At 44.3% G+C, this 25,609-nt stretch overlaps 3 protein-coding genes across 4 annotated transcripts in view; 2 read left to right on the top strand and 1 right to left on the bottom strand.

Moving 5' to 3' along the window:
• Nucleotides 1-122: 122 nt before the first annotated feature.
• Nucleotides 123-3,272, top strand: LOC142889549 (uncharacterized). Its single transcript, XM_076028370.1, has 8 exons — nt 123-435; nt 739-810; nt 875-946; nt 1,353-1,534; nt 1,875-1,938; nt 2,026-2,191; nt 2,402-2,599; nt 3,043-3,272. Exons 1-8 carry the CDS (start codon nt 427-429, stop codon nt 3,144-3,146), a joined length of 867 nt encoding a protein of 288 aa, XP_075884485.1. The 5' UTR covers nt 123-426; the 3' UTR covers nt 3,147-3,272.
• Nucleotides 3,273-3,709: 437 nt separating this feature from the next.
• The window catches only part of LOC142889550 (low density lipoprotein receptor adapter protein 1), a 28,443-nt gene continuing 6,543 nt past the window's right edge, over nt 3,710-25,609 (bottom strand). The window contains exons 1-3 of one of the 2 annotated variants that reach the window (XM_076028371.1): nt 8,337-8,631; nt 6,136-6,851; nt 3,710-5,360 (exon numbers count right to left, since the gene is read on the bottom strand). In XM_076028371.1, coding sequence (XP_075884486.1) covers nt 5,275-5,360; nt 6,136-6,838 — 789 coding nt within the window. In that variant the 5' untranslated portion in view covers nt 6,839-6,851; nt 8,337-8,631 and the 3' untranslated portion in view covers nt 3,710-5,274. Of the gene's footprint in view, nt 5,361-6,135; nt 6,852-8,336; nt 8,632-25,609 lie in introns of those variants that run through there. The other variant, XM_076028372.1, reaches the window with a different exon arrangement.
• On the top strand, nt 20,359-25,191 carry sat2a.1 (spermidine/spermine N1-acetyltransferase family member 2a, tandem duplicate 1). Its single transcript, XM_076028358.1, has 6 exons — nt 20,359-20,516; nt 21,533-21,584; nt 21,738-21,821; nt 22,579-22,680; nt 22,773-22,813; nt 22,985-25,191. Exons 1-6 carry the CDS (start codon nt 20,454-20,456, stop codon nt 23,150-23,152), a joined length of 510 nt encoding a protein of 169 aa, XP_075884473.1. The 5' UTR covers nt 20,359-20,453; the 3' UTR covers nt 23,153-25,191.

Here is a 25,609-nt window from a genome sequence, read left to right as displayed (position 1 = left end):
TTCATCGTGTATTAATCCCATCCACGGCTGAGAGAGACAGAGAGAGATTAGATGTCCAATTTATTTCATGGACACGCAAAAATAGCCCATTATATTATCTATTAAGTATGTATACGTTTCCATTGTATTTTTGCATGGTAAAACCAAATTCCAAATTGTTCATGGACACAGGGAAAACAAACAATAGCGTTCCCGATCTTTTCAGAGTAGTGTTCCTGTCGGGCCGCTAGAGGGCGTCAGCGGTCCCATCATTGAGCAGACAACACCGAAAAGGCAACACCCGATAGGATATTTCCCAGGGAAACGCTGTCTGTGCGTCATCGGGGGGTAAACTATGACAGGATCCTGTTGCATGATGTGAGGTTTGAGATGTCGGCGCATCATGATCGACGGTGACCGAGACGGCGTCGACTTTTGGGGGGCAAGATGAGCAGCGTGAGTCCGCATACAATTCGTTCTCTTTTTTTCAGCTGCAGAAATGAGTCGGGAGATGACAGGAGGGGCTTGTAGGCCTGGTTCATCTCTAAAGCTCCTAATCATCACGTTTAACCATAGTATTTATTTTTTTTTTTGCTTAGACCATTGAAAGCGAATAATGTTTTATTGCCATTGTTATAATGATTACTGGGAGGAGCGAGGATGCTGCTGCAGGGGTTGCTGTGATACAGGACAGGGAGGGGCTGAGGATCATCGACCAGTCAGACGTCTCGCATCAATGGCTTTTCTTTTTCTGCTTAGAAGAGAGAGCGGGAGCAGAAGCGGAAGCTGCAGCTCTTCCTGAGTGACCTGGCTCTCCTTGGATCGCTGCAGGTTGGTGTGTGTTTAATGAACGCGCTCAACCCATTTCCTGTAAGTAATCTTGTTTCTGTCCCAGGGCTTTAAATACTTCCAGCCGTGGCTGAGGGGGAAGGAGGAGCTGCTGCTGACAGTCGTCAATGAGGATCTGGTGGGTTTCTGTCTCATCCAATAGGTTCCATATTTTACTCATTTTCATTATAAAAATAAGAAATTCTATTGATCTCCGCTGAACAGCTGTCTACAGCGTCCATTGAAAACACTCCTATTTATCTTCCTTTTGAGAGACTGATGCTTTATTGGACCAAATGAATTCACATCACATGGTTTAACTTAGATAACCAAGAAAACATGTAAGGTTTTCTCAGAGGGCAGAATGAACAGCTGGCTCTCACTTTTCACTCAGCTGGAAGTGAAGCAGACAAGGGACGCAGATTATTGTCACGGAAAGTGAACATTGCCATCAACATTGCTGTAAATTAAACTGTTTGATCATGAGGGACTGCATCAGGGAGACAACTCCACTGCACATGCTCACGTGCTCACCTGTTCGGCAGGGCTGGCGCTCACCAGGCTTTGTGGTGTCCAGGGCTTCCACGCTTTCCTCCACCAGCAGCGACAATTCCCCCAGCAGCAGCTCCCCCAGCGTGGACAGCCGGTGCAGCTCGCCCCTGCCTGGGGAGCCTGCGGGTCCACCACATCCCGGGTCGCATGATGATCCACGGCCGCAGAGCGCCAGGTAATTTGCTCAGACGTGTAAAACTGGGTTAGAAATCTAAAAAGAAATCCAAGCTGCAAAGTAAAGTCATGATGAATAACAATCGTAGCCTTATTTCCCTCATAAACACAGAGATTTGTCCAAATAAAGTTCACTGAACCCGACTGATTTGACGGATCATTAAACGATCCATAGTCGAAGTGTTGGCTCTGGCAAAACCAGCCAAATATTTGATACCTGCAGCTGTGGAAATGAATGTGTTTGTTTTCTCATCTAGTGTGAGAAGGGATGGATAAGAGAGTGCAGATTGCTTTCCTTGGCGTTCCCCAACTCATTGATTGGCCTCTCTGCGTGTCCACAGGGAGCCCGGCAGTGAGGAGCACCTCCTCCCAGCCTCCCCCAGCGAGAGGGAGATAGCAGTGCCTGTGAGTGCAACGCTCGATCACCCTCCACTAACACAAAGTTTAACTCCCTCACCCATAGTCTCGCCTTTCTTTTCTTTTCTTTTGCAGGAAGTGAACTGCACTCTCTTCCTGCTGGCCGGTTACATAAAGTACGGCCGGCCCCACGCTTGGATTCGCTCCAACCACGAGCGCCTGGTCAACATTGGTGGCACCGACTCCATGGTCAAAGACACGCCCATGAAACTCAAGTCCATCGCGGACTGGCAGTCACGAGGTGTGGAAAAAATGCCGGGAATCCAATCAAGGAGCGAGTTATTGTTTCACTGCGCGGATTTCAATAATTACACCGTTTTCCATGAGCTGAATCAGACGCAGATGTTTGGACTTTGAGACGTCTGTGTTTTGAGGACGAGGCCTGTGGAAAAATGGTCCGTGAGCTTTCTTTTTTTTCTGCTGTTGTGTTCCATTCTTGTTGTTTTTCCAGGTATTCGCGTCTGGGATGTGGTCAGCGAGCTGGTGAGCCTGTGCACCGTGCCCTCTCCCTCCAACCCCTTCGCCCTGGACACGCGCTACATCAACAACCTTCCCCTTCCCGACCGCTTCCTGGTCACCGGCGCTCTGCTCAGCTTCCTGGACATGTACGTCGTCTACGGCAATCGGGACGAGCTGCACTATGACAAAGGTGGGGTGTCCAGGTTTAGCAGAAGGAGGTGGATACACTTGGTCAGAAAAATTGTTTAAAAAAATACATTTTGCAAATTTAAAATGAATTTTGCAATTGTGCAAAATTCACTTGACTTGATCTCACATGCAGTTCTGGTAATCTGCCCTCTGTGAAAAAGGTCCTCTGAGGTCAGTAACACGACCCCGAGGTTCTTTTGGGTTCCTCGCTCTGAGACCGCCATGTTTTTGTCTCTTCAAAAGTTGTTCTGTTTTTTCAGGAAGATGTTTGCTGAGATGTTTTTGAATTATTGACCGTGGTAATATTTCACCTATAAAGCCAATACTGCTTGAGACCAGCAGATGGCGCGGTTTCAGCGTGGTAAAACAATAAATAACGGCTGCTCGATTTTCCTGCCACTAGTCAGTGTTATTTCATGTAGTTTTTTTTTTTTATCCTTTCAGTGGTGGAGGAGGTGAAGCCACTGAGGCGTCTCCATGTCCAGTCCCTATTGGAGCTACAGCGACAAAGAGAGGGGGCGGGATCTTCCACGACCAATCAAAACTGATCCGCAAAGAAAGAACCTCGCTGCACTTTGAACAGTTTTTTGGAAATTACAAGTGACACTCAATTGGTCCAAATGTTCAAAACAACAAATAAATGTTGTTCTGTTCACCATTTTTCTAAGATCACATTTGCCAAGATATTTCTGTGACTAAATGTCTTGAGAGAGAGTTGTGTTTAAAGTGTGTGCAGAAGAAACTAGATGTGTACGACATTCATACCAACGTTGGGTCACATGGATGACAGAGTTTTAAAAGAAAAAATATGAGGAATAACCTTGGGAAAGGTCTCACATGACTGAGATTAAACATCCCAGGACCTCTTTGGAATATCGTACTCTCCCCCCCCGACCCCCCTCCCCACCAAACTGTTCAATCACTCCCTCTCTCTCCCTGTCCCACACACACACACACATACACAATTGTGTTTTCCTCAGGCCAAATATAACCATTACAAAAAAGGACTAGCATCATCAAGGGTCAAAGCTGCAGAAAGTTAAAGCAGCCTAAATATTTGTCTTGGTCGGGAGAGACGTCCAGTGGTGTGAGAAGACACGAGCCAGAAAAATGTTCTATAAAAAGCTTTTATTATTTTATAAAATACATATTTAATTAAATACATACAAGGACAGTACGCTGATAAAATACGCCGAGAAGCAGGCACGTCAAACAGCCCTCCGTTTAAAAACGGGGCTGTGCCTTTTGTGGATCAAAGGCAACTAGATACACCACGAGTATAAAAGCATAAAAAATGTTACAAATCCAAGTGGCACATCAGTCTAAAACACCTTCTATTAAAAAAATAAAATAGCTTCGCTTTGGTCAGAAAATAACTGGTCGCCTCATGTAAACGGAAATAGAGCCTGTTCTGCAACACATTAAAGCCTCATTGACTGTCAATGAAAATGAGTTGTGGCACCATTCCATGGCTTTCTCCAAGTTTGCTCAATATGCAAAGGCACAGTGGGGTGTGGAGAAGAATTTTCTTTGGAGGGGGGGATAATTTAAGAGGAGACTGTGCAGTCTCAAGTTGCCCTGGTTGGAATGCAGGTGCATGGCCACACATTCCTCACAGAGGCTCTACACCGGACACACAAGGTTCCCAGTGTTCCGGCCGCAGACTGACAAACGCTGCGAGTCACGGATGAGCCTGGTTTTTCTCCCCCAACACAAAAGTTAATTCACTGCATTGGACGCCAACACTATTTTTACTGTGCACAAAGTTGCTTCTGCACAGACACACACATCCCTGTTCCTTGGCCGCAGGTGCTGCACCTGCTCTGCAATTCATGGGAATGTCAAATGAAAGAATAAAGAACAAATTGCCTGGTTTTAAGTAACTAATAACTACCTACATGTGCATCAAAAGGTAGAATCACTTTGAAATCAAGTCATAAAAACCTTTTACTTTCCTGCTTATTATGACATTTAAGTAACAAAGGGGGTCTCACAATGTAGGATTAAAAAAATGACTTTGCCTTTCAAAAATGAAAAGGATATCAATGCATGCGTTAGTGCCACAGGGTTAACAGAATTACGATTCTGAAAAAATACAACCCCTGTCAGAAATGTCAGTTAAAAACGAAAGGAAATTGATAACTTCCAGTTTTGGGTCCCAGCGTCTGTGCTGGGCTGCCACTAGCTGCGGCGCGGCCGCCGCCGTCGCTGTCAGACGACTCAGTCTAAACTCAGCAGGTGTCGAGTGTCGAAAAGAGAACTTAAAAACAAACCGGGCCGCCTAAAAAGAAAAACAAATGTCCTGGAAGTGAACCATTCCGGCGGACAAACGGGGCCAGCGGCCGCTTCCGGGCCTCCAACGTCGCCCTCTATTGGACAAACACAGGAAGTCGTCAACGTCGCTTCTTTCTTGTTAGCGTCGGATACCAGTGCAGTCAAAGTAAACATGAGCTTTGCTGCGTCGGACCTTCAAGTCCGTGCGCTGAATTCTAGAGGTCTACCATCCAAATGAGAGACAACAACCCCTCTGCCCCCCCACTCTGCATCCCCTTTGTCCCTTCGTTGACCATGTAGTCCCTCTCCTCAGTCTGTCAGTCCGTCAGTGCCGTCAGTCTTGAGGCTGCTGTCAGGTTCATGTGTTCCCACCCACCCACACGCAGGGTCGAAGCTAAGGGCTCAGTTCCAGCTGTCGGAGGCAGAGCCTCTCCTGCTGATGTTCCTGAGGGGGCTGCGAGACATGGAGCCCCTCTTCTTCCAGCGCACTGCAGAGACAGAAACAGTGGGAGATGTTAAGACCGGCCGCTGAGAATCTCTCTTTTCATATCTACACGCTATCAAGGCTAAGCGGAAAGATCAGCTGATCTAATTCAATTAACCTAATTCAGGTGAAGCAGTTGTAGAGAATAGCAGATTCACAGTTTATGGCTGACATGCCAGCTTGTAGCATTGAACTGTGTTCTCACTCCCCACTGATGCACTCACTTTCACTGACAAAAGACCTGGCATGACATTTCCATGACTTTACCACAACCCATAAATACAGAATTCTCAGAGTTAAAAGACATTTGAATCTTTGCCAAATACCTTACGGTACAAAAATTACTTAAAATTCAAAACACACACTCTTTGTATTGGTCTAAAATAGTGGTAACTGCAGGTGATCTGTAGGTGATCAATGAGACTAAACTACATACAGTAGGTGGAGCTAATCGGCTAGGCTAATTCTGTTCATGTAGCTGCAGCCTTGTTGGAGATAAGAGAGACAGTGGCAGCGCATATTCAACGTTAAGGTAGAACAACAAACCAAGTCTGCTGGTTTGTAAGGGGCTCAGTCAAATGTCCTGAATTTTCCAAAACTTTCAGTGATTTCACAACAATTTCACAACTCCTTTTCCAGGCCTGGAAGACAGCATTTGCAAATTCCATCACTCTTCCAGGGTTTCAAGGACTGTGGAAATGCTCATTAGAAACTAAATGATCGCCTCCACCATTTCCAACCAGTCCAAAGTTTCAGCAAGACCATTTTCATCATCTCACCTTTTCCCAGGCTGGCAGGCAGCGTGGAGCTCTTGGCGTTGCCGCCGGAGGAGTCCGACTCTTCCGGCGCCCGCTTCCCTTTGGCCTCCCCTCCTTTTGGCGGCGGCGCCGGCAGCGTGGCCGAGCCGTCCTGCTGCCAGTCGCTCAGCGCGCGCTGGAAGGAGTGCGCCAGGCACGCCGTCATGTCGCGCGCCCGCTCCGCCCGGCTGCACCAGAAGACGCGGCACTGCAGCTGCTGGCCCTGGTGCTTGCAGATGTAGAGAAAGACGTTGGGCCGCGTGGCGTCGGCGGCGCAGTAGGCGATGTCCTGCAGGTAGGTCTTGGTGAGCTGGCGGCCCGTGCTCAGCTCCTTCACCTCCACGTAGCGCGGCCGCACCACCAGCGCGTGGTCTTTGCCGGGCTTCTTGCCGTTGGCGACGCCGTCCAGCAGGTGGCTGATGGCGTCCTGCGCCAGCTCCCGGTCCAGGGAGAAGATCTTCTCCGTGCCCAGGTAGTGGACTTTGAACAGGGGGTCGCCGTGCGACAGCAACTCTGTGCGGTCGCGGCGGAAGCGGCGGCGCAGCGCAGCGGGGGAGTTCTTGAGGGTCTGCATGAGGTGGAAGGTGCCCAGTGACATGGTGAGAAGCGGGTGGGGCTTGCCGGGAGTCTGGTGGTCCGCTTCACAGTCTCCCAGCTTCCTTCCGTGAGTGCAGCGTTGTGGCATCCACTGCGTCTATCTGGAGGAAAAACAAAGGCGTTGGCAGGTTGACACGGTCGAAGGGTTTTTTCAGTTACAGTTCGCCTAATTCGCTGTGAATACGTTGCGTAAGGTTTTGTTTTTTTTCTCATTTTCTTCTCAGTTGATCGCACACCATCTCAGTGTTGTACATTGTAACCGAAATAAACTATTCATTCATTTGTTCATTCATGAACCAGTGGATCTCAACTTTCAACCTTGAAGATGTAACAAAATCACATTGAACGCTTTCCAAGAATCACCTCTTCTTTGTTTCACTTCTTACACAATTTTCTGAGGAAAGAACAGCACAACTTGTAACGCAACATTGGAAAAAAAAACAATCCAAAGGCCACCAAAGGAGGATCAGTTACAAAAACGAGGCACCTGTGCAGGAATATTCATTTACCACAGCCGCTGCAGCCATTAAATATTGACAGACTGCTTGGGCACAGGCTCAGTCCTCGGACGCAGGTTCCTCACTGACCTCGAAGGCATCGTGACCCCAGTGGCCCACATCTTATGCAACATCCACATCTGGCCTCCCATTGTCTGGGACTCCTACAAACCCACAGAACTGCCCGTTCCCCATTGTGTTCGGCGGTGTTGTTTTTTCGTCTCCCCTCTCCCTCTCCCTCTCCTCCTCCTCCTTTCGCCTTTCTCAGCCATTCTTCTCCACATCCTTAGACGAGAGTTGTGCAGAGAACCGCCGACTGTTTCACGGGCCGAGGGCCATTGTTAGGGGCCGCAGCGCGCAGGAAACAGCTTTGCATTCCCCTTCCCTGAAAATATTTCTCCCTCAGTACAATGGCGTGCTTGGAGCAGTGTGTCACAGCACAGAAAGTGACTGACTGGGGCACGCCAGTTGAGTCCCAGACCAACCAGTCAGATGTCCAGTCAGCTACCACTAAACAAACGGCTGATGCAAAAGGCAGAGTGTTGACCACAAACACAACTTCCATTCGCATTGGTACGTAAACACGTCATCCCAGACAAATGTTCAGCTTACGGCTCCGATGACGTGATATGATCTTCGTTTATCAAGTGAATAATTTTACACCTTGTCATCAAAATTGACCAAACAATAAATAAATAAATAAATCAGATTATATGATTGGAAAGCAAAACAACAAATCTACAAACCTAAGGATGAACCACACAGCGTGGAACCGACATTAGAATGATACCTGTGTGGGGTTTGGCTCACTTCACCTTCACCGCTAATGATGGAGGAACTACAGTGTTTTTCTCTCTCTGGTGTTGCTGCAGGATGAACCGCACGTGCGAGTTGACGACGCGAAAGAGCAGCAAAGTCCTGTCGGACAAACGGATTCAGCACTGAAGAGACACAACTTTAGATTCCTGGTTTTCACGGCGCGGTTGCGTGAGCGACCGAGTCGGCTGCCCTTCTTTCTCCCACAGCAAACAACCAACAACTGAAACCGCAAAGGTGTTCTTGTTCCTGGGAAACGCTCGGCGCTCTCACCTGACCACGCTCTCATCCACGGTGCCGTCCTCGTGCGCCTGCGATGAGCCGCGGAGTCGCGCGATGGTTTTCAAAAAGGGAAACCGCGAGGTCCGAGCTCTTCTTCCAGCGTCGCGAGCGCGACAACTTTTAAGAATGAGAGAGAACAAAGCAAACGGAGCGATTCGGGCGAGTCGTGCGCACGGCAGGCGGTGGACGACGTACGCAGGCGGTGGTTGTTGACGCAGAGAGCAGCGGTGACTCGATGTTGAACCGACTGCGGAGGTGAGTGACTCAATCAGTCCGCCCCGCCGCTGACGACGGCCCCCTTTTAAAACCGCGGGGGCGCGGACACACATGGACGAGCATCCGAGAAGGAGAGAGGGGTGGGTGGGTGTGTGTGCTGTGAGAGGGATGGGGTGTAGTTTACATTATTCGCAGGTATACGCAGTAAAACCAGTAGAAAAGGCTGCGAATTACCGTACGACCACTTAAACACGCACAAAGCTACATAACAGTATGGTTGTTGTTGTTGTTGTTGTTGTTTTGACACATCGTTAATTTTCCCGTTTAAAATTTTGATTTAAAGGATGTTTAATGTTCTGATGTGTTTGAGAGTATCGGCCGTTGCTTTAGTGTTGCTTTCGAGAATTGATTTGCGTGTGCACCACGTTTTGCACTTGATTGCTGACACTTTATTTGTTGTTGGGGGGAATTAGAGTAAACCCACTAGAACATGCCTGTTAAACTTTCTAAATCGGCCCGCCGAACTTGAAGAAATTACATTAATAGTCAGTTGGTCATAAAATTTTCTCTTTTTTTCTTCTTCATTTTTTTTCATTCCAGTGCGTTCATCAGGGAGATTTATGAACTGCTGTACGTACGGGCGGGTTAATCCTGACCTGTGTCTTCTTTTTGGAAAGTCTAAAATAGTTGTGACACACCGTGTCATGGTGTGGATTGGGACGTTTACCTTGAACGGACAACAGGCTGGAGTGACCCTTTGGTCCATTGGTTTATAAATTCGAATGCTTATCGGTTATGCCCGACTACAACACGTTCTAAAGTCAGAGGTCAGTTTGAGATATCTTTTTGACTGCTACTTAATAAACGTGACGAAGTCATTGAATGTACATGTATATCAAAGACATGCCAGCTTCAGTCCAGTGGAGATTTTTGTAGAATCTTATGGTAAGAGTATTGAAAACAGTGTGTGTTTTCCCATGTCTATACTGTTGTTATTGTCTTGGTTGGTTTTAATCATCAATTATTCAAGTCCACACTGAAATAATAGAATTAAACACTGTTTTGAGAAGCCATTACTGACTGAATATTTTACACTGGTCTTTCTGCAAAAGGCTGAGGAAACATCTGAAAGCCACTACCTTTCATTGCTGTCCCATTGCGTCACAGCCCCTGTCTAATAGGGAGCACTGGCCTTTCTGGTCCAGATCTGCTCCAAGCGTTTATTCAGGGGGCATTTTGCACAGTGGCAGAGGGGAAACCTAAAACGGTTCCATATGTGTGTGCCCTGGTAAGTGTGTGTGTGTGTGTGTGTGTGTGTGTGTGTGTGTGTGTGTGTGTGTGTGTGTGTGTGTGTGTGTGTGTGCAGTGGGTGGGTGTGCCTGAGGTGGGGAAACAGTAGGGCCCCTGTTTCGTCTGGGTTTGGCCCAATAACAGCCAAGTTGCGAACGTCACACCGGCCCCAGTGCCTCGCAAAACACACTGAAGCTATTCTTGGGGCACCAGTGACATAATGGAGCATCTCAGACAGGCACCCACCCACTCTGTACACGTCCCAACATTTAGCAGGATCACAGTCAGCCTCCAAACTGTCACAGAACCCCGAGTGCAGCCGCAGGCCCCGTTGAGACAAGTTCCATCAAATGTATAATGGTTGGTTTCTCCTGTTGAGAAAACTATTGAGGACATGCAAATGTGAATGGGCTCCAAATTGCTCACTTGACGGATAACAATTCCCACGCCCAGTGTTTTGTCTGGTATTCTGCAAGTCCGAGATATTTGTTTTGTGTGTGTGTGTGTGTGTGTGTGTGTGTGTGTGTGTGTGTGTGTGTGTGTGTGTGGAGTGGCGGAGTGAGATTGCCACTGCTGAGATTCTGTCCTCCAAACCTTGGTGACATTCTCTCTTGAGCCTCCAGTAGCTTTAAAAAAAAAAAAAAAAAAAAAAAAAAAACAATCTTCACACATAACCAAGCGAGTTGAATGTTTTTTCTTTTGTGTAAAATGCAGATATTTGTGGTTATGTTAAAAGATGATCGACCTTGACACTGTCCAAAAGCTCTCCAGGAGCAACGTTAACCTTGTCCAGTGCTTAGCACCACTGTGAAAAAAGCTTCAAACACTCATTTAAACAAAGCTGATGTGTTAAATGAGAGGCAACCAACTCATTCAAAGGGCAGGGAGATAAAAGGAGGGGCACAATTGAGTTTTTTTACATCTGAAGACTGGGTGGTGGAACAAGCCAAATGAGCCATTACATCTTGACTTATCAGGGTTCTGGTTGGTCTTGCAAAGTCTAAAAGTTGAGCTGATATGCACACCTGTGACACTACAATTCTCATAAAACAGGACAAGCTCAGGAAACATTGAACATGTGGGTAGGAAGTCAAAAGACAATAAACAAATGTGCCTGTTAGAACTGTTGCGCACTCACTTCCCCATTTTCCCCAAAACTGCAAAACTGCTCTAAATCAAAACCAATCAGACATCAACTGATCTACATCTGCAACCTCCAGGTTTGTAAAAAACAGGCATTCCACTGAGCTATTGTGGAGAAGCACTGGAGCAGAGAGAACATTGCAACCTGTCCCGTAAAGACAACAACATTATGAAAGGAACAGCATGAACTTTTGCCTAATGTGAAAATGCTAATGCTGCCAATTGGTATTTCAAATTTCTGTCTGCACGTGTCAGGACATGTTGCTGTAATAAAAACAACAAGATATTATTTCTCAACAACGCTCTTATTTCATTATGATTTTTTTTCCTGATATTAATGCAACTTAATTTTAACACTAACTCCTTTTAAGTTTTTGCATTTTTTTTTAAACAAAATAACAAATGCACATATGGACACAACTTAGTGTAATTATTATTATTATTATTTTGTTTTTTTAATCATTATTATTATTAGTCCTAGTAGCAGTCGTAGAAGTTGTAGTAGTAGTATATAGCATCAGATAGCTGCAGGGTTTCAAACATTAGGACAAATGCTAAATTACAATAACGGACCTGCAACAAAATAACACGTCAGTTTTTGACCGTGTCAGCTCAGCCTAGTCAGAGCCCGAGAGAGCATCACTCTCACTCAAGTACCTGCTGACCTATGGCATATATTCTTAGTCACGTTCACGTAACACACATTTCTAGACCAAGGACAAACTTTCTCTGCAAAAAAAAAGGAAATAAAAGCCAATACAGAAAGCCTTTGGGGACGAATGCAAACATCACATTTGATTATTACTACATTATCATCTTGCCAACTTCATCATTTCTCGTAATACCATGGCACAGAAACACGGCACACCCTGCCGTACAGCTCGTTTCTTAGAGAAAAGAGGAAGTTGCTTTGGCAGAGGGGTGTGGATGTGAAAACAGGAACGATAGCTGCAGATTTATGGGCGAGACTCTGCCATTCTCACAGCGCAACGCAAGACACGATAAGAAACTGATTTTTTTTGTTCCTATGTGCTGCAGAGCGAGCAGGCGCCTTGACCAGAGTGTTTCGTAATGACAGCTGAGGCGTGTCTTGAAAATATGAGCATGACTTTGCCATTCAATGGAATTCAGGTTGCAGAGTGAGTGCACACTTGAACGCAGCGATTGATATCACCGTCTCTTGCAAATTGTCAGCGTCAGCCAGTGTGGAACATGACATAGCTGCTGCTATGAAAGAAAGAAATAATAGTGCATACTGTTCTGGAAAAGCTGCTGCACGTTCATTTGCACGATCTGCAGTCTCCGCCGTGCAAGACAAAGGCAGCCCTTCCAGCAAATATGTCTGGATTTCGTTTATAACAATGCTTTTCTGTCTTGAACCTCTCTGAACAATGCTAACAGGGTTCACTGGAGGAAATGCCTCACTCGGGGCAGTCGAGGGTTCTAACTAGATGAGACACCCTGACGAGTTTCTGCGTTTCACTTAAGCAGAATCAAATTCAATCTGAGGAAATGACTCATGCAGGTGGCTGCTGCTGGAGAACTGTAGCGACTGAATCAGCTCAGTTACAGACACACGTCTTCTTTTCAGCGGCAATGTCTGAATCCTCCTCAGAGTAAAGCTTGAAGGGGAGAGGTGGTTTCCTCAGGATGTTCCTGCCTCAATCTGCCTGATGTGTTTCTGCTTCTTCTACAGTCACTCTGCATGCTGCAACGCCTGTGCAACAGTTGGAGAGAGCCACTGCCCTCCTTTTGGTGTTTGCGCTATGTAAACATGAGAGGGCGGCGGCCAGAGGTGATTACCAATGTCTGTGTCGCAATTTTAGGGCCTGGGCCAAGGTAATAAAACTGGATGATATCACACAGCCTGAATGGTCAGTCAGGTGCATTAATGTGGCCTAGAATGACTGGAGATTAAAATGTAAAATGCAGTTCGGTGTAACATTGCATTTTTCTAAAAGCTCTGAAGATCAGATGATCCGATTTCTTTCTTTTGATTTTATACTTTGATTTTGCTCTGCTTACAAATAGATATTGTCCAATATTGGGGGGATTTTTTTTTTTTTTAAATAATAAATTACTGTGACGTGCTTAGGATTTGCTGATTTTACTCTTATCATTGTCATCAATAATATGTCACTGCGCTCAAGAATTGACACATCTACAAGACTCTACAGCTACTCTACAAATCAACAAGAATCTAAAAAAACACGAAATATTAATAATAATACTTTTAATTTAGATAGCACTTTTCAGAAACTCAGACACTTTACAAGCAGAGATGCATGAAACACAAATGTAAGCACAAATGTGCAAGACAAAAATATGAACTACTAATAAATTGCTCTGTCCATAGCTCTCTATCCGACTGACACACAATGCTGCTGGCTGGATTGATTTAAAGTGGCTTCTGAAGTTTGGGTTTGATTATCACAGTTCAATATCAGAAAGTTAACTGTTGGCTTTTGCTTATGTTGCAGCTATGCTGGCATCGCCGTGGACGATAGGAATAAAACCACAAAGCCAGCAAATTCTACAGTGAATGTGTTTGTAGAAGCAACAGGTTTCCACGTCAGGTTGTGTTTTCCGTAAACTGGAGTAATGTCAGCGCCGACCTGCCCTGAGGCCTGACACACGACACGTGTTTACAACCAGCCAGCGGTAAACCAAAAGAGAAGTGTCTAATCTGTGATGAAAAATATGAGACCTTTGTTTACAAAAGGTTCCCGATATTACATTTATAGCACAGGTGCTGGATGTTGACCACCGCCTTCCAGAAAGAGCGCTGGGAGCCAAGATCAAAACCCGCCTCTTTCCTTCCCGGATCGTTTGCACTCTGTTCACCCTCTCAAGAAAAACTACGTGAGGTGGTTTTGTTTAATCTTCAACTGCACGTCCCCAGCAAGTGGCCAAGGAACCTGACCTTTGGCCAGAGGTCATGTGATTCAGAGCGTCTGTAGGGGAAGTCACGTGAAGCTGCCCAACCAATAGAAAACCAGAAAAGCAAAAAACATCTCCGTCTTGCTGGCTGACACTGCAGATGTCCTAATAAGGCATGTTAATGGGCCGGTGTGGCGCGCGGCGAGCGAATGACAGCCTGTCTGCTGAGTTCCCCTGCGCTTGTCTTCTCCCACGGGTTACATCAAGGTGCCGATGAGCTCATTTCCTTCTTTTTATGTCAGCTGCCTGGGTCGAGGTATGACACTAAACGGCAAAACAGAAGGAAGGGTAGGAGTTGACTGGGGAAACTCCTTCCATCATGAGGCTCTTTTTTTTTTTTCAAGATATCTCATGGCTCCCATTTTCAGATCTTCATCTTATTTTCATCATGGATACCACAGGAGTGACCATGCATGAGTTATTATGTACATATATAACACCTCATGACAAATCTTGCTATAGATATATACCTATAGATTTGAATGTGTTGATATTATCGCAAGCATTAATTTAGCCCTGGGCTGTTGCTTTGCTTTACCTTCCAATTGTATGGAAGAAAAAAAAAAACAATGCAGCTGTGAGGCTGTCACTAATCTGGGAGAGGACTATGCACCCTTTATGACATCACAACTGCCGGTTTCCACAACTGTGTGTTTTGGCACCTGCTTTTTTTGAAAAGTGGCTCAAGTAAAATAAGTCATTTAATAATGGGTTTAACTTATTCTTGGAGCTCAATGACACAATAAAATGTCTAAAATGGGACCTTAAATGACCAAGTCGTAATAACAGACATCTGTATGGTAAAAGTGCTAAAAGACGTTTGCTAGATTATGTCAGAGCAGAGATTAAATCACAAACGAGAGTCTAATGTGTTTCCTCCTTTGGGCTCTGTATTCCCGGGTTAAGCCGGCACAGCTCTTATCGCAGCGCTCCGCCGCACTTTGTGTTCATGCACAGACACCCACTAATTTGGTAGACGGTCTAATTATGGAGGGCAAACATAAGATAATGCCCAAACATGGAGGTTTACAGGAGCTGAAAGAGGGAGGGAGCCGTGGCAGCCGTCATTCTTCTTTTGTTTTCACTCTCCAAGTACAACAACACCGTTTTCCTTGTTATCCCCCATCCTTCTCCCCCCCTAAAAAAAATATGTTCTATATAAATGGGGTGTTGACTACTTTGTTGTGGAAATGTCCCCCATTGCAGGGACCAATCAGAGGTTAGACTAAACAGGAAGAGGAGGTGGCTTCCTGTGCAGAGGCTTGGAGGAGCTGACGCTATCTGTGCTTGCTGTGCTGCATGAGAGCTTCTTGACTAGCTACTGAACATACTGTACATACTAATAGTGTTGCAGTCAAGACCGCACCAACCAACCAAGACCAAGACATTATAAAGACCAGAGAGTATCGAGATCGAGAGTAGGCCAAGACTTTATACCTCAAAGAAAAATAACAACAAAACAGAAGAAATAACCAGTATCTTTTTTAAATTCAAGTTTGCTTCTAAATCGAACAGCAACATCTCTTTCCAGCGAGGGATCTTTTAATAATTTTCTTCAACATGTTGCTGCTTTGCCAGCTATTTTGAACCATTTTCAAAAAAACAACGTTGCTTTATGAAATTAAAAAATAAATTAACTAGGAATAAGGGGGCAGGGTGTCACTGGGTGTCACAAACAGGGCGCAAAAACGGCAGCAGCTGGAATATTTTCCATTATTATCTGTCATTGTAGTGTTGGCTGAGTCTCCACCAGTCTTGATCAAAAATCCAGAGTCCGTCCGGTCTGAGACCGAGACAAGACCCAAGTAAAAATGCCTCCGTGTCCGAGACGAAACCGAGACCCATAAAAAGTGGTCTTGAGAGCAAGACCAGTCTCTAGTCTCTTAATACTACATATTCATTTCAGATAGAGGCATGTTTTTTTCTTCTAGATTTATGTGTCTCTAAGACACCCCCCCCCCTCCCCAAACACACACACTGCACACACACACACACACACACACACACACACACACACACACACACACACACACACACACACACACACACACACACCACCAACCTCCCCCTGAGAAAAAAAATGTTTTGTAACATTTACTTTTCTATTGCAACACCAAGTAACCCAGCAGCAGGTTTGGAAACAAGGGCAACACCAACAGATTCAGGTCAACTCAGTAAATTGACCTTCTTACAGTTTACAGTCAAAATGACATATTTTGTATTATTTCCGAAGTGTGAATAATGTCACTGTTATGCAGTAAGACGCCCATTCATCAGTCCACTAACTGATGTGAGGCAACCTTGGCAGCCACGTAGATTTCACACTGTGCTTGATTCTACAGAGGGACAAAATGACAAGTGACACAGTTGAGTTGAAACATGAAGTTACAGTCAAGTCACTTCCCTGACTAAAGGTTATTACAGAGATTCCCAATTTTGTATTGTTTTTAGCCTGGGAGAATTGATTATATTCCAGATTTCTAACAGCCTGTGTTGCAGGAACACGGCTCAAAATATACAACCTGGTTCCAGACTCTGGACCTGAGAACGTCCCTGAGAGACGGACCTGCACGTCAGAACAACTAAAATCAACTAAAATCAAGCTGCACTGGTTGGGCACTTGGATCCATGGGCTCCATAATAACTTTATTAGTTTGCCATATTGTAAACTTGTTCACTTTTTCTGGATTGACCCAAATCTGTTCTTTCTTCGTGTTTATTTAGTGGGCAGTTTCTCTTTGTGAGTGTGGGAAGGAAGCAAATATGACACAAAAAAATCTCTTGTACAACACAGCATGAACCAGTTCTTTTTAAAAAAAACTTTACGACTTTAACCAAAGGAAAACTGTTGGCTTTCTTATCTCATGTCTGATCAATGAGAATACTTTAAGTGCTCATGATTGCCCTGATAGTTGTGAGGCAAGGAGCCAGTTAGCTGAGCCTGAGCCCGAGGTCTACAGAGAGGTGTAACTGCATCCATTGTCAGATCTGCAAAGCTGAACATCATCATGGAAATTCAGCTTTATATTGTCATAGTGACAAGGAATTATCTGCAGAAAATGACGTGACTGAAAAATTATTGGGATTATGTTCCATTTATTGTGCCACAGCCTTTAGAATAAGCCATTAAGAGCAAAATCACTTTCCATTATTTTGTACTCTTAACATCTGTTTTAACCCAACAGTTGAAGTCAGACTGGCCAAAACACATTACCAGATATAATAGATTATTCTTTTGCATTCAGAAATGTGTATAACACTGTTTTGGACATCACTGAGGTAGCTTCAAATTACTCAACGTGCACAATGACGAACTTCCTCATTTCCGTGTGTTTTTGTACACTTTGGGGCCACAGTCACTCTTCATTACTACCCACAATCCACTGACTCATACCGTCTACAATGTACATATGCCTGTGGCCAGCCGTGACTCCTGCTGCTGCTGCGAGTCTGTAAAACACATCAGGGGCGTCTCGCCGCACGTCATCAGGCAGCAGCAGCACCAGAGTGCTGATGAAAACGGTGGCAACGCTCTGGTTTTCCTGCTTGCGTCGTATAAAAGGGGCCATTACTGAAGCTTAAAGAGACACACCAGCTTACTATTAATAGCAGCACAGGCAGTGCTATTTCTCTCTGAGGAGAGCACAGGCTGAAAGCCCCCCCGAGTCACCGCCACCGCCTCCCCTCTTGGCTCTGCTCGTTTCCTCCCCACCCTTCAGCTCACAGAAAGCCGCGCACTGTCGCCAATCTCGGACTGAAGTATTTTTAGCAACTGCAGACTGAGACGTGTGTTCAAAAGCAACATAAATAACCAAATGCAGCCTGCTACATGCTGCAATGGCAGGTTATGAGTTAGTTCTACATCAAAGGTGTCATTGGAATCACCTGTGACCCCTTTCAGCAGATACCTGAAAGAGTAACTTGTTCAAAACCGTGTGTCTGTCTGTATCAGCAGGTTTGTAAATCATTACATCATGACTCAATAAGTGGATGGCACAAAGTTTACTCGCAGTTGACGTGACGCCAAAAGTACTTGGTAGTATTTGACTCACTCTTACTTACACTTTCAAGCGCACATTTTTATGCCATGTTGTAAATATCTAGCTCTACGTTAACAGCTCCCATCTAAAAAGCTAGGTGTTAAAGGCAACTTTGTCGAACCGTCCACATGTTTGGAAGGGGACAAAAACAAAGAGGTAAACAGGGGTCTGAGATAGTGGAAGGAAGAAACATTAACCTGGGAAAGGAATCAGTGGCCTTCATGGCGTCTTAAAAGTCTGATTTTCCACAAGTGCTTTGTTGTAAACACACAATTTCTGATTAGGCTAGCAATCAAAGTGACTATAGAATGGAGTTTTCCACATAGCCAACCAGTTAGACATAAGTCAAGTGAACTATCATGTGGGACAGTTGCAATGCCCTAGTTTGTGAGAAAATTATGAATTGAAAAGTCACAACTCTACAGAGTTTGGTAAACAAGAGTAAAACATTTGGTCTGCGTACATGTAGGTGATGCTGCACTGTATTCAAACAAGCATAGTAAAGAACCAAATAATATTTTTCTTTTTTCCTTTTGATGACTGCCAATTGGCCCACATATTCCTAAAATTCCCACGTTTGGACAAGAATCATCTTTTCCCATTTAAACCATCTCACAGCTTTTGGTCTCAATTTCTTTTATTCTTATTCTTATTCATTTTTGATCATTTAGCATTTAACAGATATAAGAAAAAAATCTGCATTTTTAGATTAAAAGAAAAACTCCCCATGACGAGCATGGATACTTTGCAGTCAGATGACCTTTAAATTTCCTCATGGCTTCTTCTCTTTTTTTTTTACTTCTTCAAATCTCACACTCCCATTCTTGGGAATTGCCGCGATGCCTGTGTGAGACGCTTCTAATGATCTCGTGAGATCATTCTCATTCCTGGCGCTGAGGTTCACGGTCTGATGACACGACTACAATGATTCACCAGGGCCAGATTTAGCCAGACACCAGGTCAGGACAGCTTCAGTGGAATTCAGGTGTTTTTAGATTTGAATATTGTTGGGAAGAAATGAGATAAATAGGATGGAAAAGGATGAAACAACTCACGCCGAAACATGACGGAGAAAATAACCTTTCTTTGCTACAATAAAAATTGGCCTATAGGTTATTTTTCCAGACTTAAATTGACTGAGGCCCTCTGGTGGACAGCGATGTTCTTACACCCTCATGTTGAACATATCCAATTATTAGAAAAGAAAACATGATACAATTTGATATTACTGTTTTCTTAACCCTGTGATTATAAATTTGTTATGTCTTGAAAAAAAAATTCGGTCAAATGTTAATGTCATAAGAAAACTGTTTTATTTTTGTTTTTATTTATAATTAAATGATATACTGACAAGGCCTTGTCACGTCAAGAGCCTTAAACAGGATTGTAAACATTTGCTAACATACTGAGCAGCTGACATTACTACATTACTAGAAAAACCACAGTTTGTCGAAAGCTCAGTTCCAAATTCTTTTTGAAAAAGGACAAGTGTTTTGCTTTTATTATTTTAAACACATTCAAAGTTGATCAGAGCAATTAATTAAAGTAACATTTTTGGCAAAGCTTTTCTTTACAGCAAATAACAGCATACGCCTCATTATGACCGCAGTGTTGACATAATAAAAATATATAGTTGTAATGTAGATATAATATAGATGCTTCTCCCCTTATTTACTTTTCCTGCATTGTCCCAAATTGAATAGAATAGAATTTCACTCCATGTTTCATAGCATTTTATGATAAACTTTCCACTTTTGCTTAGTATTGATATTTCTCTTCTCTTTTTTTTAAAAAAAAAAAAAGTTTGATCTGATCTCATTATGAAGAAGGGGTTCATGAGCCTTACTACAGTTGTCCACTCGGAGGAACAACACGAACCATAGCTTACCAGTCTTGCTCACTTTTCATTTCTGAGTGACAGAATAGAGAGGAAACCCCGTCGCAGGAGTGAAGAGCTGGTCAAACCTGACACATTGGATCATCAACACACAGACATCAGCAATTGGTAATGGTAATTGTGACTCAAAAGGCAGAACAAACATTGGGATAAGTTGTTGTTCTCACTTATCAGTCCTGTCATCCAGGCGTCACTAACATATGTTACACGATGGGTGTCAGGTTTCTGGAACGCAAAGCAAGAAAAATTAAAGCAAAGGAGATTATTTTTTATTTATTATTATTATTTTTTTTTTTGTTAAACATGAATTTTGCACAAATGTGAACCTCGTATCCTTGTTTAGCAATCTTTCTACAGACGTGCTGTTGCCTCCGGCTGTGACGCGTGGTTAGCGCACCTTGCTTGACTACCCAGATGAAGTGTCCTCTGTGTGTGTGTGTGTGTGTGTGTGTGTGTGTGTGTGTGTGTGTGTGTGTGTGTGTGTGTGTGTGTGTGTGGGCGGAGTGGCGGAGTGAGATTGCATGTTTGCGTTAGTGCGGAGCAGCCACACAGCGGCTGGCTCTCCTCGCGGCCCGAACCAACATGGAGTTCTCCATCCGGACGGCGAACGTGGACGACTGCAAGGACATCGCGCGGATGGTGATGGTGAGCGACGAGCTTACGTTCGCAGCCGCACGAGGAGCGCGTCCAGCATCCGTCGGTTTGCGTCAGATTCGAGCTAAGGCTCTAATAAACTGGCCACGTGCGTGCGAGCGAGCGAGCGCGACGGCCATGCAGAGAACGCGCACGGAGCGTGTTTTGTTGTTGCTGCGCGATGTCTCGCCACTGTTTCGCGTCGTTATTTGTTTTTTTGACGGTTCACCAGGGTCAGATTGGTCCGCTCGGTTTCGATTTTAGTCGATCGAATCGGCGTCGCGTCGCAGCCGATGACGTTCGTTGTGAGCGGCCAGTTCAGCGGAAACTGAGCCGCTGTAGCCTGAAACCGAAATTACTGTGTGTGTGTGTGTGTGTGTGTGTGTGTGTGTGTGTGTGTGTGTGTGTGTGTGTGTGTGTGTGTGTGTGTCAGAGAGAGTGTGAGAGAGAGATCTAATGCTTGGAGGGGAAACGATGAAGTTATAGGACTGTGACTGGCTGGAGAGAGCAACCAGAACCCTGACTGCCATGTCCTACTGGACCTGGTATAGTGAGAGTGGTGTGTCTTCCTCCTCCACTCTTGTCCTTTTGAAATCCAACACAAAACAGACATATGAACTTTCTTTAGCTAAGAAAACTGTCATCTCGGAGTGATTAGACCTCTCCAGTGTGTGTTATGCTTGCTAATACAGTACTGCACCACTCGTGTGGTGGAGGTTTCCTTCAACTTGTTTCTGCTGCTCCAATTTAATCAGATGACAAATTGCACAGTCATACCCAGTCGACAGTATATCAACATAGTAGTTGCTTTATTTCCAATGTGTTTCTAGTGGCATTGATTCTGTATGAATCGTGAGACTGTGATGACGTGAGGACATATGGAGGGTGCGGAGCAAAAGCATCTTTGCGTTGCTATAAAATGAATGTCCTTCCTTATAAATATGTATCTATACCTTACTAACAATGATTGTGTTAAGAATGTTCACGCATGACAGATAAAAACCTATGTTACATGTTTGTCTCAACAGGAATTGGCTGAATATGAGAAAGTATCGGAACATGTGAAAGTCACACAGCGAGGTACAGTAATTCGCACTTTACCAAGATATGCTCAGCATGCCAGTAGACAATACGTCAGGATGTCTGGACGACTGAAGCTCAGCTGGAGCTGTGACCTAAAAAAAAAAAAATACTTCCATTTATAGCAATGCCTCGTTTTTAATTTATTTGCAGATTTGGAGCAGGATGGTTTCTCCAAGAACCCCTTCTTTCACGCCATTGTCGCTGAGGTGCCCGACCAGCACAAAACCAAAGACGGTGAGAGGAGGAAATATAACTAATGCTGCCTTTAATGTGGCATGTGACTGTCATTATATATGACTGCTTGGGGGTATGCACACATTTGTCTTCATAGAAATTACAATGATCCACCCACGAGCAAAGATTGTCTGAAAGATGATGTTGTCCATGTTAGCACTGAGCTTTGCCATGCGAAAGCAGGTTGTTTGTTCTGCACCAAGAGATCTGCTGACTGGAGGAGTGTTGAGGGTTGATCAATACTACACAGCAGCAACAGATTTGAAAAACTCCTCAAACTCAGTATCAAACTGTTCAGACACAGGTGCAAACACCATCGTCAGAAGAGCAGCATTAGAAAATGTGCTCGGACTTTAGCAACGTTACGTAATGCCATCGTAAAGAGGCCTTGCTCTTTGTCTGCACACCTCTTACATAACGCATTACCATGCTGCTCTTCCTTAAAACACAGTGCTGAAGACATTAGCGCACGCACTGCTGCACAACTAGGCCTTTTTCTTCCATGACACAGCCTTGTTTCCACACAGTCATTACTCTGCACCCTCTGCCAGCCTCTAATATGTGAGATACCAGGGCTACCAAGTTCTGGCTCCAGAGATAATGTTGGTCTGCAGGATTGTGCACAGATCAGTTATTCTAGATTTTTTTTAAAAAAAAAACAACCACACCAGAACTGCAAATGCCTAGACTCTGTTAGCTTGAAATGTAGCTGCCAATAGTTCCCATGTGTACTAACGGCACATTGTTCTGCGCTCAGGTCACATGAAGATAGGCTACGCACTTTACTTCTTCTCCTACAGCTCATGGAAGGGCAGAGCTCTTTTTATGGAGGATCTCTACGTGATGCCAGAGTTCAGAGGTACAGCTCTCTGTTCTGCTCTGTTTTTTGTTTTCTGAGCTGCACTCAGTCACTCAGAGCATGTCTGTATGTGCCTCTGTTGGATCTTTCAGGGAAGGGCATTGGCAAAGCGCTCATGAGCAAGGTAGCGCAGGTGAGTATGCATACCTTTCCACACTCCACTCTTCCTTTTGCACAACGAATAGGAATGCCCAGATTACCTCACTGTCCAATCAGCACTTGCCTGGTTAGATACTCAGTCAACCAATGAAAATGCATGAATGCAATAAAATATGACATTCTGCTGTGCTTTGCTGTCCTACAGCTGGGCCTGGCAGCTGGCTGCTCCTTGATGGACTTTACCGTCTTGGACTGGAACAAGTCTTCGGTGGACTTTTACCTCAGCCAGGGCTGCCATGACGTCACCAACACAATGGGCTACCACCTCATGCGTTGCGAGGGGGAGGCTCTTCAGAAGCTCGCACAACCATAGCCCTACACTCAGGTTAAGTCGCTCCTTGAGTCCACCTTCAAACAGCACAGGGATATAGCACCACCTAGTGGCTACGTGTAAAATTACACAGTGACAATCGTGAAGGTGGCGTCAGTAAATAATAAAAATAGATTGATTCAAGTCGAGGCCCTCCTTCTTTAATTGCTGCTGCTACACAACTATATTAACCTTCCAGTGCTCGCATCCAGCCGAGCCTGTATAAGACAAGGAAAAACAGAAACAACTTCAGCTTAACTAACTTGAACTGCAGCTACTTTTAGCCCAGCTGCTCTCTAATAAGCCAATTGCTGCTGATGTCATACTTGATACATGGTCCCTCCTCCATTTCTAATGAATCCACTGCTGCTGACGTTTGTCTAAAGTCTTACAAACAAGAACAAGCTGGACCTATCTAACATTAGCAGCGAGTCTCCAGTGACAGCAGTTGTTCAGCTAAACTTAACGCAGAGAACCACAAAATAATCCTGTTTATTTTCTTCAGGGCTTTTGCGCTAATTAGCCAGGAATGCTAAGGTTTCGGATTTGGTGTTTTTGGTTTCGGCAGAGCCACAAATAGCAAAACCCACGAAACCTATGATGTTGTTGTTCTTGTCAAAAAATGGGCTCAGAAAACACTTAACCGGTTTTGTATTTCTGTGGTTATTTTAATTTTCTTTGTGTATTATTTCAACTAAACAATGCAGTTTTGAGTGTTGGAAAGGGGCCTGCGTTTAACGCTGAAAAGGTAACAATCAACAGTTAGTGAAAATCTGTATTTTCAGCTTTTCCCCTGTGGCGTGCTGTGACCTAGAGCTGTTTTTGGTTTTTCAAGTGCTGAGACAATGTAACCTTTCTTTCAGTCGAGTACATTTAAAACCCAAGAGTCTGACTGGGTTCATGAGCGGTGGAGGTAGACAAAGGTACGACATCGTAGGCATTTGTACCACATTCAGTTTGGGTGTTTTTGTATGACTGTGGATTGAGGGTGTGTATGATACGGCTATGAGTTATATTTGATCTTTTTTTTTTTTTTTTAATGAATTGAGGGAAACGCAACCAAAGAGTGTGTCAGCTCTCGTCTTCCTGGAGAATATGAAAATGGGTAAAGCACAAAGTTAGTATTTGTCCTTTTTCTGTCAGCGGCACATAAAGATAAAGAGATTAAAAAAAAAAAAAAAACATACTCCTTTAAAAAAAGTCAGAAAAGTGGCACAAAAACGTCTTGGATGGGATTTGTTTTGTGTCTCTGAACCTGTTCCGTGAAAGAGAGAAGGGCATTTCTGATGTTCCTCATGTATCATTTCCAGCAATTAAATGAAAACGGCCTGCTGTTGTGCATTATATTTAGTTTGTTTACTCTTGCTCCAAACAAGCAAGAACCACTCACTCTCCTTTGTGGCTTTTTGCAATTTGTGTTTCTTTTTTACTCCTTCTTTGCAAAATTGTTGAGTTCAGAGTATGCATACATGTCCCATTTTTTGTTTGTTTTTGTTTTTGTTTTTTGAGAGAATGGTATTTGAAATATGTGTGTTTATGCACCATGCAAGGTTTTCATGCCAGGCCAGAAGAGTATGTTGAATACCACACAACACTAACCATCCATATAGATTCCAGTGGAAAATTATTGAATACTTGGAAGCTCCATCATCTGTGCATCAAAGTCATAGTTCATAAAGCAAAAACTCTGGAAGGGGACACACTGGAGAAAAACTCAGTTTTTTTTCCTGTGTGGATTCCTCTGACTTCTTTGCAATAAAATCAAAAGTTTACAGGTAAAGTTTCTCAGTGAGAAAATATAGGTCTGAGCTTTTCTATTATGTTCACGTGCAAGATAGTTCTGTGATATTGGCAAAGTTTCAAGTGACTTTTTGTGCAGGGTTTCCACTCTACTGTTTTTGCAGTGCCACTGGTTGTGCTTCCTGGTGCTTTGTGCAGCCCGTGAGCAGATGGTTTAACTTAAATGTAGAGGGAATATGTCATATGTCATTATTAAGCATATTTGGGTTACATTTAAATAAATACGCTCATGGAATCCTTGATCACGCGTTTCTCTTTTCTTTCTGCTTTCCTTCTTTAATGCTCCTGTGGAAGTGCGGAAGCGTGACAGACGTTTTAGCTTTTGGGAGATTTCAATTTGAAGTTACTTGTAGTGCGACATTGACATCGAGTCAGATCTGATCAGTCATTGAATCCCTTAAGAGCTTTGAAGTCTGTTGATCGTCATCCGAGGCCTGAGACCAGTGTTTTGGTACTGGAGGTTGATCTCGCTCTCAAAACCACTCGATCTCGTCTCGGACTCTGAGGCTTGTTTACTCGGTCCAGTCTCGGTCTCGGATTGGCCGGACTCTGGGTTGCTGATCAAGACTGGTGGAGATAGACACACAATGACAGAAAATAATCCAGCTCCTGCCTTGTTTAACTCTGTTGGTGAAACCCAGAGTGACACACTGCCACCTT

Source organism: Nelusetta ayraudi, unplaced genomic scaffold (assembly GCF_046127955.1).
Source record: "Nelusetta ayraudi isolate G7.1 ecotype Tasmania unplaced genomic scaffold, CSIRO-AGI_Nayr_v1 ptg000022l, whole genome shotgun sequence".
NCBI classification, from domain to species: Eukaryota; Metazoa; Chordata; class Actinopteri; order Tetraodontiformes; family Monacanthidae; genus Nelusetta; species Nelusetta ayraudi.
The sequence above is the reverse complement of the archived record's forward strand: the minus strand, read 5'-3'. Positions and strand labels throughout refer to the sequence as shown.

Excerpts from the sequence above, each read along its gene's own strand:
- LOC142889549 (XM_076028370.1), top strand. Across the intron at positions 947-1,352 it reads CAGTCGTCAATGAGGATCTG|GGCTGGCGCTCACCAGGCTT; the intron begins GTGGGTTTCTGT and ends CCTGTTCGGCAG. Across the intron at positions 1,939-2,025 it reads AGAGGGAGATAGCAGTGCCT|GAAGTGAACTGCACTCTCTT; the intron begins GTGAGTGCAACG and ends TTTCTTTTGCAG.
- sat2a.1 (XM_076028358.1), top strand. The coding sequence starts at position 20,454 with ATGGAGTTCTCCATCCGGACGGCGAACGTGGACGACTGCAAGGACATC. Across the intron at positions 20,517-21,532 it reads ACATCGCGCGGATGGTGATG|GAATTGGCTGAATATGAGAA; the intron begins GTGAGCGACGAG and ends TTGTCTCAACAG. Across the intron at positions 22,814-22,984 it reads TCATGAGCAAGGTAGCGCAG|CTGGGCCTGGCAGCTGGCTG; the intron begins GTGAGTATGCAT and ends GCTGTCCTACAG.